Genomic DNA, 15129 nt, shown 5'->3' on the forward strand with positions numbered 1-15129 from the left:
GCTTTTACTTCTCAATGGAAATATTACTGAGAGCTTTCCATCGGCTTGTTAATAGAGGATACACAGTTTGGGAAACTTAGTCCCCTGACTTTGATAATTACCTGTTATTAAACTACAAAACAGTTAGTAGTTCCCAGTGGATTTAATGAAAACAAAAAAAACCACAGTAATTGAGTGAACATTGTTCACAGTGGTCACATTTGTACTTTGAAACATGCTTTGCATGTTATTTGTAGAAAATGTAACTGCCTGTAACAGTGGTCTTGGAACAGAAGGAACAGAATCTCTTCTTTAACTTGGAAATAAAAGGACCAAACAAGATCAAGTTTCTTATATGAGGGGGAGGCTGAGTTAGGTAATTTATCAGGCGAAGTTAATACCACTTGTTAAAAGTAGAATCAATCCATGCTAGCTCTGCAGATAAAAATATGAGCATCCCTCACATTACTGTATGATAAAAGGTTCTTGCAGAAAATGACCAATTGAGAAAAGAAGCAGATGACCTTGGACCACGAGCAGAGCTTGATTATTGGAAAAAGAAATTGTCAAAATTCCACTACCTTATGGAGCAGCTGAAGAGCCCAGATGTGAAGGCAGTGCTTGGAGTACTCACTGCTGCTAAATCCAAACTGCTGAAGGTTTTTACTTTAAATTATGACAGATATAAATACTAAAAGTGCTCTTTATACCCTAGCTCATTTTGATAATGTATGTAACAATGCTGGTGGGGAAAACATTGAAACATCTTTGGCTTTTGTTTACCTTCTCTATTCTTTAGCTTGAGTAGATAAAGTTTATATCTAGTTCAATTTATTGAAAAAAATTGGGAATCCCCTGAGTCAAAAGGCTGATAATGTACTTCATCCACATGGCTCAACAGAAATAAATAATTAAAAATGAAGAGTTGATTATTAAATCAGAATATTAAATTAATGAACTGGATATTTAATGACAAAAAATGAATCTCCCCATTTTTTTATGCTTTGTTTTTATGTTACAGTGCCTGTCAGAATTGATTGTGGAATCATAACTTGTCACATTGACGTATAACAAATTTAAAGTCCCATCACCAACAGAAAAGAAGTAAATAAACCAAAAAATCTTGTCTCATCAAAATGAGATGTGGAACAAATACATAGTTATATAACCGTAACTCATATATTTTACAGCAGCTTGACTGCACACTGCCACTGACTATTTAGCTGAGTGGTCTAAACCAACTGTATGTTCACAGTCAAGTTGCTGAAACACGACAAGGACCCCATCTTGGGTGAACAAGTATAATTCTGAAGTTAAAGATTTATGCTTTCAAACGTGTTTGGAAGCTAATGACAAACCAAAATTATCTCAAACATTTTTTTTTCTGAAATGCATATGTTTATTTGTTTTTTTGACTTTCTGTTCTTAGAAGTGGCGAGCATTGGATATTCAAATCACAGACGCAGCAAATGAAGCTAAAGATAATGTGAAATATCTGTATTCTCTGGAAAAATATTATGACCCATTATACAATGGTGATCCTGTAAGTAGAACTTTTAAATTCTTAACATAAATGTCTTGAGACAAACAACATGAATATATTCTGTAAGATGAGTTTTGAAATGAGACAAAAAATTTTACATATGCAACTCCAGTTTGAGATTTTGTGCAGTTGTGGTAAAAGTGGATTAATGGGAATTTATGGCTACAAAATAAAGTACTTGTTATTTTCATACCATAGTATCTGTAAAGCTTTAGTTCTGATGAACAGATGGGATTCTATCCTGTGGGAGAAAGTGAATTCCTTACGATTAAAAAGAAAAGTAGATCTAAGGTTATGCTAAAGACAAAGTTTGATCTTTTGTCTTTGTGTTGGTGGCCAAATTAACATTTTTAGGGCAATTTTCAGCTTCTTGGGTTGGGAAAAAATATTTTTGCATAAGTAGGATTATGTAAATATTAAGACATAATTATAAATCACCTTCTCATACTATAGTATGAGAATGCATAGGATGATGAAAGCATAAAATGCAATAAACAAAACCAGCCACCCTAAAGTACAGGACTGGAGGAGTCTCTCTCTCCCATTATCAACTAAAATAAGTGGCAAATAATTGCTTTTATTAAAACTGGTTTTGCAACTGACTGTATGTGTCTTGCTAGTCAAAGAAATGTGACTGGTAGTCATGAAGACTCAAAACTTTGACCTGTCCTAGCTTTCCCTGTCTCCTCTGAAACTTCTCCCAAAACCAAATTGTTTCCAAAGAGTGCTCTGGGCAACCATGCTTGTTTCTGTTTACTGGGTGATATTAGAACAGTGTGTTCTTTCAGTGTTTCCAATCTGTTATTTGAGTTTCTCTATTGAATGGTTATTGTGTTATGATGCCCATAAAAACAGAGCAAAAGCTTGGTGAAGGGGTCATCTTTGCATGCAAGCTTACATCAGGTTTAGCAACTGAGCATATAAACATATTTTTTTTTTGTGAAAAAAGTGGTTCTTTTGAAGAAAGAAGAAAGAAAGAAAGCCTTCTACCAAATTTCACTCACTGATCTGGATTTTTCCAGGCAAGACTCCAGTGGAAATTTTTCCCCAGAATTAAATTGTAGGGCTTGGGGAATGATGTAAGACAGGCAGCTCTGCAAGAGAGGCCCAGGTAGGCAGGGACAGAACCATTCCAAAGACAATGTTCATGCTTCTCCTGTATTCACCAATTAGGTGTTGTGATAATGTGGGGTAATAGAGATACTGAGCAGAGTTGCATCTGTGTGTTTCTTTCCAGGTATCCATGCTGGATGCTATTCCAGGGCTCATAAATGCAATTAAAATGATTCAGAGTCTCTCTCAGTATTATAACACTTCTGAAAAGATCTCCTCACTGTTTGTGAAGGTTGGTGCTCAGCAGGAAAATAAATATTCCCAGATTGTTTTCTGTGTTGTTGCTTGAGTGCTAGAGAAAACACAAAGGAACCAAGCAATTAGGGAAGCAGCACTTCAGTCACTTTAATGCTGCTTTTTTAATATATAAAGAAGTGGAAATAGTGAAAAGCTACTTCAAATTTAGGATTTACTTCACTGCCCATAATTTGCAGTTATAGGAACATTCTCAGACTTAAATCTGACCTCTGATGTACAGAGAGGAATCTTTTACAAGTTTTGTCTGTTATGAATGGGGATTTTTTTTGTAGAACCAAATACATTAAATTCATATTGCTTTTAAACATCCACATGTTTGCAAAAAGAAGGAAATGGATTAGAAAGACAGTGTATTCTTTACCATTTATACTCTCATGGGGTCTTGATTTCGCATTTGCTTTCAGAAGAGACGAAGTCTTAGGACTTTGTACACTTCAATGCTATTTCAAGGTTGGTACAAGATGTGTCGGTTGAGGATGAGCATAGTTAACCAACAACATTTTTGTTGTGTCGTGTTCTGGAGGCCGGGTGTTGCAAGGAAGGCAGTCTGTCCTTGTGGCTGGTATTTGGTATTGCTATTTGTCAGGCTTTAGGTCAGTGGAGTCAGAAGAATGGGAGAGAGAATGGCAAGATCTGCTTTGTCTTGGAATGCTGTTGTTTTCATGGAGTTAAAACTGATTTTAGGTGACCAATCAGATGATCACAGCGTGTAAAACTTATATAGCAAACAATGGCACAGCCACCATCTGGAATCAACCGCAGGAGAGAGTTGTGGAAAAGCTACAAGCAGCTATTAGACTTAAACAGGTAGGTGGGAATAACATATAGAAAACATATTACAGGATGATATTTAGGAGAGCAGGAATAGGAAGATTTTATGTGAGAAAGCACTGTTACAGAGAAGAAAAATGAGTTAATTGGAAAATATCCACTGGAACTGGAATGTTTATGCTAGAGCTAACAAGGAATTTAGCCTGTTGTCTGTTGATCTTCTGGAAACAAAATTTTGATGCTTAGTCTATCTCAACTATGCTTATAAGAGAATTGCTTGGATTTTCATGCCTATGTTTCTCTATGTTGTGTCTTCTCACTTGATGTAGAGAGTTATGAAATAGAAGTTGAAACAAGGAGAGTTACTGAACTGAATATATTCAAAGAAGTGTGGACAAGCTATACATTTAGAAAGGACAGTAGTGAACTGAGAAGAATTCAGCTGTTCAGTCAACCTACACTTGTCAGGAAGATAGCCTTTGTTTTTTTTTAAAGCACTTCTGTGATAATTTTAAAGTTGTTTTTTTTTTTTCCTTTGTTCTTCTTCTCCCCTTAAAACATAGTATTATAGGATAATTCGGCTTGAAAGGATCCTCAGCAGGTATCTAGTTCAACCTTCTACTCAAACCCAAAGCAGGCACAGTATGAGATCAAACTTGGTTTCCCAATCCTTTATCCAGTCCTGTCTTGAAGTTCTCCAAGGATGAAGAGATTACACAGCCTTTTTGGGCATCCTCTTTCACTGTTTGACTGTCTTTGGGATGAAAGATTCTCTCCTTATAGCCAGTCAGAACCTCATCCATTTCAATTTACGTCCTTTGTTTCTTGGCTTCTGTCCATGTGCTACTGTGAAGAAGAGCCTGACCCTCCCTTTGATAATCTCCCTGTACATACTGGGAGCTTCATGTAGGCTTTCTGCGTTAATTTTTTTTCATTCCCAATATGTGCTTGCAGGACTAGAGCTTTATCTTAATACCTCCTGAAGCAACAAATCTTACCTAGTTCTAGAATAAATGAGTGTAAATTTGTATGACATCTTACAATCAGCAATGAGCAATAAACTTGTCTTTTTCTGTAAAGTTATATCAAATTGTCCAGTTGATGCGTGAAAATATATTGAAAAATTAGGTATTAATTTGAGTCTTATTAGTTCCAGAAACTTTCAGAAATTCAATAGATTAAAACTTAGAATTTGGATTAAAACTTAGAATTTGAATCAGTAACAATATAGCAAAATCTGGACCCTCTGTATTGATATCTTTGAGTGAGGTTATTCATACATAAATGTGATAAAACAATGAACATTTTATTGTAAAGAGAACCACTATTGAAAGAAACAGTTTCAAGTGAATCTGTTGACTATGTACTTGGACTTTGGGAAGAATTTGGAAGTTTGGAATAAGGTTTGTTCCATGTTAGAAATACAGAATCAAAAGTGGAAGCCGCTATGGAGCAGCATTAAAAGTTCAGAAAGTGATTTGTTCTTGAAAGTGATTTTTGAACCTTGAATACTCGGTAAAACTGCTCAGCATGCAAACATTTGCAGTCTCTGGAAACTGGGTTGTCATCTTGGTTATTCAGTAAACACATCAAACCCTGCTATGAAATGGACGGAACAGAATTTCATGCTAGCCAAGGATATGTAGAAATGCATATATGTGCAGTTGGTCATTTGATGAAATGTATACTCCTTTAGTGGCATTGATGGGTTAATTTTCAGAGGCAAATTCTGTTACTCTCTTTATAGTGTTCATGATTGTTTATTGGTGAAATTTCTACTTGCTGTCAGGTTGGGATAATACCTATCTGTGTAAATTTTGTTCTAGCTAAAGACAGTGATTTTTGTTATATACTTGACATTCTTTTAAATTCTTTATTTAAGGAGTATCAAAATTGCTTCCACAAGATAAAAGAGAATTTGGAACAAAATCCAGCTGAAAGACAATTTGATTTTAGTGAGATATATATATTTGGAAAATTTGAAGCCTTTCATCGTCGTCTGGTAAAGATAATAGATGTTTTCAGTACTATGAGAACTTACTCAGTTCTACAGGAATCTAAGATAGAGGGATTGGAAGCAATGATCACAAAATATCAGGTACACATTAGATTTTGTATATTGGGTCAGTCTAGCTTGAACCTTTTATGAGAAAACTATGAAAATTAGGGAAGTGTTTATTGAGAAAAAATTTAACTCTTTAATTGTGTTAAAATTACTGGGTAATAGCAATGTAAATATGTGATTACTGGAGAAATTAGAAGACGAGATGAAAGAAAAGGTGCCAGTGGACATGTGAAAGAAGCATGCTAAAATCAAAGCTGATTGAAAAATGCAATAAATTGGGATGACTTTGTAACAGGAGTAATGGGAGCATGGTTTTGTGCTGTGGTCATGAGAAAAAGTGAGAAGTGCTACATTTCTATCTCTACAAATGTTGGGCTAGCTGTGAGTACCCCTTGGCTCATTAGTGTTACTATGTGGTTTTCTTTATTTTATTTTTTTTTAAGAGAAGTGGGACTTGAGTAACAAGGAGCTCTTTTAAGAATATAAATAGCTCTAAAGCTATTTATAAAATAAATATAAAGCTCTTTTAAGAATATCATTCCTTCTTTCTCAGCTAGCTTTCTTTTCTGCCAAATGGAGTCTTTCCTGCTTTTACTGAGCCTGAGTTAGCTTACTTTTTTGTGTAACTTTATCAGTGCAGTATCATAATTATGGTGCCTGTAAATATTAAAACAAATCAGAAGGTGTCCATGTGTGGACTTTGTAGACAGCTTTTTGAGATCACATATGAATCAGTGGCTGTACAGGAAAATACGTCATTCTAGTTTGCTTTACTCTGTTCTTTGCCTTTTTTTTATGAGTCAATCACTTTGCTTTAGTGAAATAACTGTAGTGTAAAATGTGGCCATTCCATGGTCCTTTCTTGTCTGGTTTACTCCATCGGTTGTCTGGGGTTTTGATTCTTTGAATACATCCTTCACAGTAACCAGTTTTTTGCTTTCTTCTGTTCTATAGTCTTCTGAGAGTTAGCCAGGGCACAGCTGTAAGGATACCTTAGTCCAAGACTCTTCCATGTGGGCAGGACAGGTGTGGAATGCTCTAAATTTTATTTCCAAGAGCTGCTCTCCAAAGCCGCATAACCAGGCTTCTCAGCAACCCAGGTTTTGGAGAACTTTCAGATCATGCAATGAAGTGCAATTTTTATAGGCTGGAAAACATGAATCTAATTTCTTTGGGGTATTTGTGTTTGAAAAACTGCCTGTGACCATCAGCTCAAGCTATGATGCAAACTTTATAGAGATACACCTCATTATCCATTGGAGCAGCCAAGTCCTTAAACAAGAACTTTGTGTGAGACCCAGCTGCTGTAAAGTCAATTGTGTTTCAGGATGAAGAATGCTTAGGTAAAAAAGGCTGCGTGAAAGGGTCTGAATAGGTTGCATAAAAAGCAGAAAAGTGATCACACTTCTTTTTAAAGTGACGAAATTGAGCTACTGAAGTATTTGACATGGACCATAGCTGCAGTTAGTATGTGACTGATTATATGTCTTAATTTTTTTTTACAATAGGAGTTAACTATTTTGCTGTTTCTTATGCTTTAATACTTAGTCCCTATCTGGGATTTACATGTTGTTGAAGGAAAAGATGGAATTTTCTGTTTACAGCAATGCAATGAAACTGAATTTCAGTTGATTTACCATAAATTTAGGGAAGTCAGCTGAGCTGGAAAAATGCTGAGTTTCATAATTATACTGTGGTAAACTACTAGGATGTTGAACAGTAGTTTATCATTAGGAATCCTTTATCTGTGTGTACATCTCAAGGGAGATGATGATTAAGATATACTTTTATGTGTATAGACAGCAGCTGTGTAAGAGAAGCCAGGAATACTAAGTTGTGGGCTGGTGATGTGCTGCATCTTACTGTGGTTTTTCAAGAGTCTATTTATATATGGAATCAGTTGTTTAAAGTACATGGAAAATAATAATGTAAAAATATTTTTCTCTGTTGAACTTTAAATTTTTAATAGAAATGTACTTCTTCATGCCAGAATGTTTAATTAGTAAAAAATGTCTGATGAAAAGCAAGTCTGAATTTTGTGTCAGTTCTAATTGACTTAGAATAAGATAAATAAATAATACAAATGAAATCTGAAAAAAAATTCAAATTTATTTGAAATAAATAATAGAAATGAAATTTGAATGGACATTACACCAGCTTGATTTCTGCAAATATTTGTTTTAAGGGGTTTGCTTATATTGCTCAGTAAGTACTGGGAACTATTAGCAAAGGTAAAATGTGAATGTGCTCAACCTGTTGTGCTAAATTTTTGGTGTGGTAAGCCTTTTTCATAAGACATTTTTTTTGGTAATGGTTTTCTTTTTCTGTGAAATTGTTTAGAGCATTGTTGACAACATGAAGAATAAGCATTATGATTTCTTGGATCAGCGGAAGACTGATTTTGACCAAGACTATGAAGAGTTTTGCAGAGACATAAATGATCTTCATGTATGATACAATTATACAAAATAATTCAATTTATTGAGAAATCCTTATTATTCTCTCTGAGTTACCATAAAAATTGCAAATCTCAAAGTTTGCATTCTGAAATTGAAAAATTATTCCAATATATTTCCACTTTGAAGCTTCCATTTACTATCTTTCAGACTAGTTTAATGGAATGGGCCATTGAGGGCCTTCAGCAAAAGGATTTTTCATTACTGTATGCTGGCAAGAATAACAAAAATGGGTGATTTCATTGAGTGAATAGGAGTGTAGTACAAATAAGTCAGATAATTAACTTTCCAATAGTTCTGAAATCACAAGATGGGGAAAGAAAAGGGTATCTGCAGAAGAAAAAAAAAAAGCTTGTGTTGCTTTGGTTGCCAGAGAGGTAAGCAAGCATTCTTTAAGGCCTCTCAACATGGTGAAACATTGGAGGCTACAGAAGCTTTTCCTGGTTGCAGAGCTGCAGAGGGAACTTAGGAAGAAAATGCCTCGGAAGCTGGCTGTGTTTTGTTTAATTATTTTGGGAAGAAATAAATGGAAAAATAATACTTATTGAGATTAGTTTCACATCAACAAATTATCTTCTAATATATTGCATGTTAAACCCTGTTAAATAATACTTGGCATATTTGATGTGTTTTCTAGGGACTTATCTGATGTAGAATTATTTACTCTCCTTCAGGATCAATTAAGGAGGTTCATGGACATCACCTTTGAAAGTATTCTGAACACTGAAAGGGCACTGAGTATGTTGCAGAAATTTGAAAGGTAATATGTCCTATTTAGATTTCTAAAACTCTGCCAGGCAATGAAAATAAAACATTGAGGATAGTGGAAAGGGCTGGGGGTGGGGAAGTGGGGGGGTGGGTGGGGATGGAGGGAAAGCAGAGCAGGAGGCATTTTCTTAAATACAAAAAAAATAAACTCAACCTCTCTGGTCTCAGCTGTTCAGCCCTGTTAAGAGTTGTCTTAGTAGCTTGAATGAATAAAAGCCATTTTTTTTTTTTCATCAGAAACTGCAAAATATGAGTGGACTTTGATCTTCATCTTTCAAAACCAGCTGAAGTAAAGGAAAACTTTGTTAGCATATTTGCCTTAGCTTTATGCTTGAACAATGGCATTAATTTGTTACCACAATGCAGTTAGAAGAGAATAAAATGCTTTTATTAAGAAACAGTGAAATTTGTCTTTCTAAATTAACATGGCTGCAAAACAGCCTTACTCTTTATTCTGTCAGTTTTTTTATTATAATCTGTTTAATAGAATAGACAGCTAGTAGTGAATTGGTTACAGTTTGCTGCATATAATTTCAGCCCACTGTTTTAAAACAGTGACAAAACAGAAAATGTGTAGGCTTACTTGGAAACTTTTATCATCTGGTCTAAATCTTTGTTTTTTGGCATCAGGTTGTGACAACATTTGTTCAAGCTGAAAACTCTGCTGCCAAAGTAGTTATTTTCTAAAGCATGCAAGGGAATCTGGAACAACTGTTTTCCAACAATGCATTAGGAGGATTTCAGAAGTGTTTTCAGAAGGAGTTTTTAATTATTATTATTTTTCTAAGCAGATTGCAAATCCCAAATCTTGGCATTGATGAAAAGTATCAGAAAATATTTCAAAACTATGGCCATGACATAGAAACCGTCTGTAAGATCTACACTAGGCACAAGAAGGACCCTCCACTGGCTCGTAATCTGCCCCCAATAGCTGGCAAGATCTTGTGGGCACGTCACTTATTCCATAGGATCAAGGAGCCCATGGTGACTTTCCAGAGACATCCATCAGTTCTACAAACACCAGATGGCAAGAGCATAATCCACAATTACAACAAAATAGCAAAAGTTCTTGTGAAATTTGAGGTGATCTACCACAGGGAATGGCTTCAGCAGGTAAACCAGCTGATTTTGATTAAGATATTCCTTAAAGAAAAAAATAAAAAATGGTGTTATCCCTGGTTAGTAGCAGTATGTATGCTTAACCTAACTTATGATGACTCTCAAGTGAGGGATGAATTAAAAAAGTTGTTTTATGAGAAAGTGTTCCTGTTAAAAAAATAGGGCCTGTAGTATCTGTAGCTGATTTTAGGAACAACTGAAAGACTTTTCATTATAACTAAGAAGTTAAAAAAACCCCATATAATGAATATTTAGTGGTGTTAGCGTTCGGAAATACACCTAATCACGGGATATGATTATATGCAGGTGTTTTTATTAAGAGCTTTGGGAGTCAGGGTACAGACCCAAGTCTGACTCCAACATGGCTTTTGAGCTGAATGTATTTTATATTCTATCATTACATAACACACATATTAATTATTAAACTTATATTGTTCTATTGAGTTTCTCATGATCTTTCTTAGGTCACTGACCAGAGTTTCTCATGATTATTCTTATGATTGAACAGTAATTATATTTAATTACTAAACAATCATCACATCTAACAATTATATCAATTATCATGTACTAGCTACATGGTGCTGTTCTAGCAAGTACGAGTTCTCCATGTGTTTAGAGTGTTTATTTTTTCCAGGGCCTACTAAGCTTATTTTTCATTTTAGCCCTTAGTCCCCATGATTTAAAAACCCTTTTACTATCAGTGGTAGGTCTAGCTGCCCCTCTGTCTCTGCCACATTCTTCCAACTGGTGCAAGATAATGTCTGGGGAGAGAAGTTCTGTCAGCTGGTTGGCCAAAAGTGAAAACAGACACTGTTGGAACTCAAAATGTCCCTCTGACATTTTTGGAGGTTCCAGGCCCTGGTCAGAAGCATTTGAGACCCTGACAGGCAGCTGGAAACAGCTGTGATTTTGAGTTTGAACCATGAAATGATTTACCAACTTTGCAGGAAGAACGAACAAGAAGTCACAAAAGTTTAGATATTATAGTAGAAGTAGTTACAAAGTAGAGGGTAGAATTTTTTGGTGTTGTACAGGGGGGGTTTAACACATTTACAGGGGGGTTTTTACTTTGTACATGAGGGTCAGAGGTTTTAAGATGGAGGTGATTTTTGGCCGGTCCTGTCCTTCCTCCTTCCACGGGTTGGAGGAGAGACTTTTCCACCACATGGAACCCCTGAACCAGGCCTGGGTTCTGTCAAGACACAGAAGTTATCTCTGCTCTGGACAATATGAATTTTATTTTGAGTGGTAATCCATGGGGACACTCTGTAAATATACATGTAAAAAGCATCCAGTCTGAACAGATGATAGCATACTCAGTGCACAAGTGGGCTTTGAGCCTCTTGTGGGTTAACCCTAATAGGCAGCTAAGCACCACATAAATGCTCATTTGCTTCCACCCCTTCACCCCCAGTGAGACAGGGAAGAGAAAAGGAAAAGCATAAGCAAGAAAACTTGTGGGTTAAGGTTGTTTACTTAGTGAAGTAGAAGTGGAGAAAGAAAGGGTAAAGTAATTGCCTGCAGAGGCAATTTCTCACCATCTCCCACGGGTCAAACAATTTCTAACAAATTCCAGAGCACATGGTGGCTTACCCATTCATACCTCTGCCTTTCCCTTTTTATTGCTGAGAATGATGTCATATGGCAAGAAATATCCCTTTGCTTATTTTGTAGCATCCTTTTGTTATTTCATGACATCTGCCTGGTTTTGTCCCCTCACAGCCTCCTTTGCACCCTTCATCCCCACTCCCAACCCCCAGTCTATTCCCTGTGTGGACAGAGTGAGGACAAAAGAAGGCCTTGATGCTGTGAAAGCACTGCTCAACTCAAACAGTCTTGTTTTGATAACAAATCTAATGATACCACATAAGCTGCTATGAAGAAAATTAAATGCTGACAGAGAAGATTAACCCAGTCAGAACCAGTACAAAGTAATTTAATTTCCTATTGAGAATTTTAGGACGCATGTGTGTGGGGGAAGGGGTAGGTGGGGGCTTGCCCTGGCGAGGCAGTGTACCTCACCCCTAGAGCCTGTGTCCCAGCCCTGCGGTGGCTACCAGTCCCTGGCACACCAGAAGCACTGGTCCATGTTCACCTCTGGACCCCTAACCCAGCTCCTGAGTGGCCAAATGACTGGAAATCCCAGCCAGGGGAAGGGCCTAGGAAGGCCAAAGGGTGTTTAAAGCTGAATATAAGCTATCTGATGTCTTGACACTACCTTCTCTTGGAATTTCTATCTGAACACTGCTGGAACCCAGGAATTGATGGCTATATATGTGCTATTCTGTGTATTTTCTCTTTCTTGATCTTTCTTCTTCTAATTCCCTCTTCTTGGAATTTTTTGAGTAACTAAAAATGAAGTGGGCTTAGAGTTTGCGAAGTTGGATGGGCCAACTTAATGTTTTAAGAAGTGTTTTATGTTGACTGAATATTGTACTAAACCTTTTGCCAAAGTTCTATGGTCATCTAAAGTTGCCCGTAAAGTGTTTTTTGTTGTTTTGATCTCTTGAGGCTATCTGATCGGTCTCCCATGTGTGTAACTCTTGAGCACATGAACAACCATAAACCCTTTTTATGTGTCCTGCTAAATGAGTTGTTTGGGGCCTTACAGGCAGAACACTTTGTAGCCTGAATATTCTTCAGAGAACATGGTTTACTTTAAATTCTAAATCTCATTTGACTAATTTTACCCTCTTGGGTTTTGTACATAGAGCCTCTGACTACCTTTAAATTATTAAATATAAAGGGACTTCAGGGACTACTTTAAAGGCTTGAAAACTCTGCAAGTTTCTACTATTGTTTTGGCATATTTTTCACCTCCAGTTTCTTTGTTGCCTTGTCAAAGAGCATCTTATAGAAAAAACTACCTCAGCCTTGCAAAGCTGAAAAAGAAGGGTCACAATCTCCAGATTGTGGTTTTGAAGGTAGATGGATACCTGTCAATGCATTTGCCTGTTGTTTTTGGAACTCAGGCATAGCTTTTGTACACTGTGGAAATTTCTGGTGCTGATAAATACCAATCTTCTCAAAGGTAGTCTTAGACCAGATCTGGGACCAGAGGTACCAGTTGCTTTTTCTCCAGTCTAAATATATTAGGTTTTCCCAATCCGTCCATTTTCACTCTTGCATTTGACATGCAGTGTGAAATGTTACCAGATTTGACAGATTTGGTGAAGAGTCACCAGATTTGATTGTCTGATACTGTAAGTGGGAATTTTTTGTGTCAATTTGGTATAGGAAACCAGGAGAAATTATTAGAGTACATAAAATATGCTGGATTGAGACCTAGTGCTGAATATATATTATTGATGATTAATCTGGAGTTGAGTGCAAGCTGGGAATCAAGGAACCTGAACAGTAGTACCTCAATTGTTGCTTCATTATACATTATGGTTCAGGTACATCATACCCAAAATCAGCACCTTTTACCTGCACATAGTTGGTTCTGCTTCCCGGCAGTAATGAAGACTGCTATTGTACTTAGAAAGGTATTTAATTTTAATGCTTATTCTGCTAACATAGGAAGTTCATATGTTTTCATGTACTCTTCACAGGGAGCTAGTGCATATCCCTCATATTTTATGTAATGAATTGTAATACTTCAGGAAGCCTTCTGCATTTGTTTAGTGTTTCTCTCTTGGACTCAGTTTCTTTTTTGATTCTGGTACTGAGCTGGATACCTGCATCATTCAAAGTAAACTGATTATAGTTTTCACTGCCTCATCTCATCTGTAAAGACTAAGGAGAGTGTATGATTCTTGTGGGGCTGCATCTTTGGCGAGATGATATAGTAATCAGATTTTCTGACATGTATTGTGCCTTGATGGAGCAGTCAAGTACATTTGCCTTTCATCTTTTCTGAAATAACTATAATATCCCAGGCATCTCCCCTGAAGTGATGCATTACTTTATGAGGTCCGAATAATCTGAGTTCTGATTCTGATCTGTACTAGTCTGTACTCATCTGTTGTTACCTGTCTGTTTTCTCCTATAGCAGTCAAATCACACTTGGCAGCTATATAAACTTCCTGAGCCCGTTCCAACTTTATGCTCATTAGTTGGGAACAAAGGGAGGTGGATTTGAACAGAATTTCAAGTTTGAAACATAGACACGTGAATTGAAAAGACACAAAAAGTATATTCACTTTAACATACATGCATTAGTCTACCAGGTACGGCAAAAAAAAGTGACTACTGCTCCGTAGTCACTTCTTTCAGGCCAGAAGAGTGCACACGGGTGTGGACATGAGTGTCATAGAACACAAGGTGAAGCTCCTGCTCTACTCCTGAACAAAAGAAAAAAACGTGAGAGTGGCAAGTGTCCCGTGGGAATACAAATGGAACACAAATAGGGCTCAGTTCCTATTGCTTTTTATTCTTCTGTAAAATGTAAATGTTAAGCTTAGTGTCACTTTCTGAGAGTTCCGAACATTTTTGCCCCTATTTTTTGTACTTGTTACCGGGTGGTTATTATCCAGATTATTACATCTTATTATTCCAGTTTTTTTTGTTTGTTTGTTTGTTTGTTTTTAATAGCAAAAAGAGGTTTTTTGGGTTTTTGTTTGGGTTTTTTTGGTGTATTTTTTTTTCTTTCTTTTTTTTTTTCTTTTGCAAATGATGTTCAGCTTGGACATATTGAAAATAATAAATTACTTGGAAGTGTAGAAGTTATCATAATTATCTGGCAATGTAAGATTTGTGCCTTCAATGCACCCCTTATTTCCATTGACATTTTCTGTTACCTTAATAATGAAAACTACATGAGAAGAAGACATAGGCAGGGGAGGAAGACTTGAGAGTGGGAATAATGAGTATGAAGCTCAAAAATAAGCAAAGTAAGATTTTCTGTTGAACTTTACAGAAAAAAACAGCTTTTTTTTTTGAAGACTGATGATAGTGGATAGAGCATGACATCTTCATCGACAAAAATTGATTAGATTATTTCTTGAAAAATGCTGTGAAAAATGTCTTGATAGTACATGATATTGCTGAAGCAAGCAGTAACCTCCACTATATTTTAGACATTGAAAGGTGGTGCAAATTTTCTGTGTTCCATA

At 36.3% G+C, this 15129-nt stretch overlaps 1 protein-coding gene across 1 annotated transcript in view; it reads left to right on the top strand.

The window, feature by feature from the left end:
* Positions 1-15129, top strand: part of LOC110481007 (dynein axonemal heavy chain 5) — a 141753-nt gene that overhangs the window by 30789 nt on the left and 95835 nt on the right. Inside the window, exons 7-14 of the mRNA XM_077784406.1 lie at positions 462-638; positions 1409-1522; positions 2760-2867; positions 3578-3700; positions 5547-5762; positions 8070-8177; positions 8860-8945; positions 9745-10066. Of these exons, the coding sequence (XP_077640532.1) occupies positions 462-638; positions 1409-1522; positions 2760-2867; positions 3578-3700; positions 5547-5762; positions 8070-8177; positions 8860-8945; positions 9745-10066 (1254 nt within the window). The remainder of the gene's footprint in view (positions 1-461; positions 639-1408; positions 1523-2759; positions 2868-3577; positions 3701-5546; positions 5763-8069; positions 8178-8859; positions 8946-9744; positions 10067-15129) is intronic.

The sequence above is a fragment of the Lonchura striata genome, chromosome 6 (genome assembly GCF_046129695.1).
Source record: "Lonchura striata isolate bLonStr1 chromosome 6, bLonStr1.mat, whole genome shotgun sequence".
NCBI classification, from domain to species: domain Eukaryota; kingdom Metazoa; phylum Chordata; class Aves; order Passeriformes; family Estrildidae; genus Lonchura; species Lonchura striata.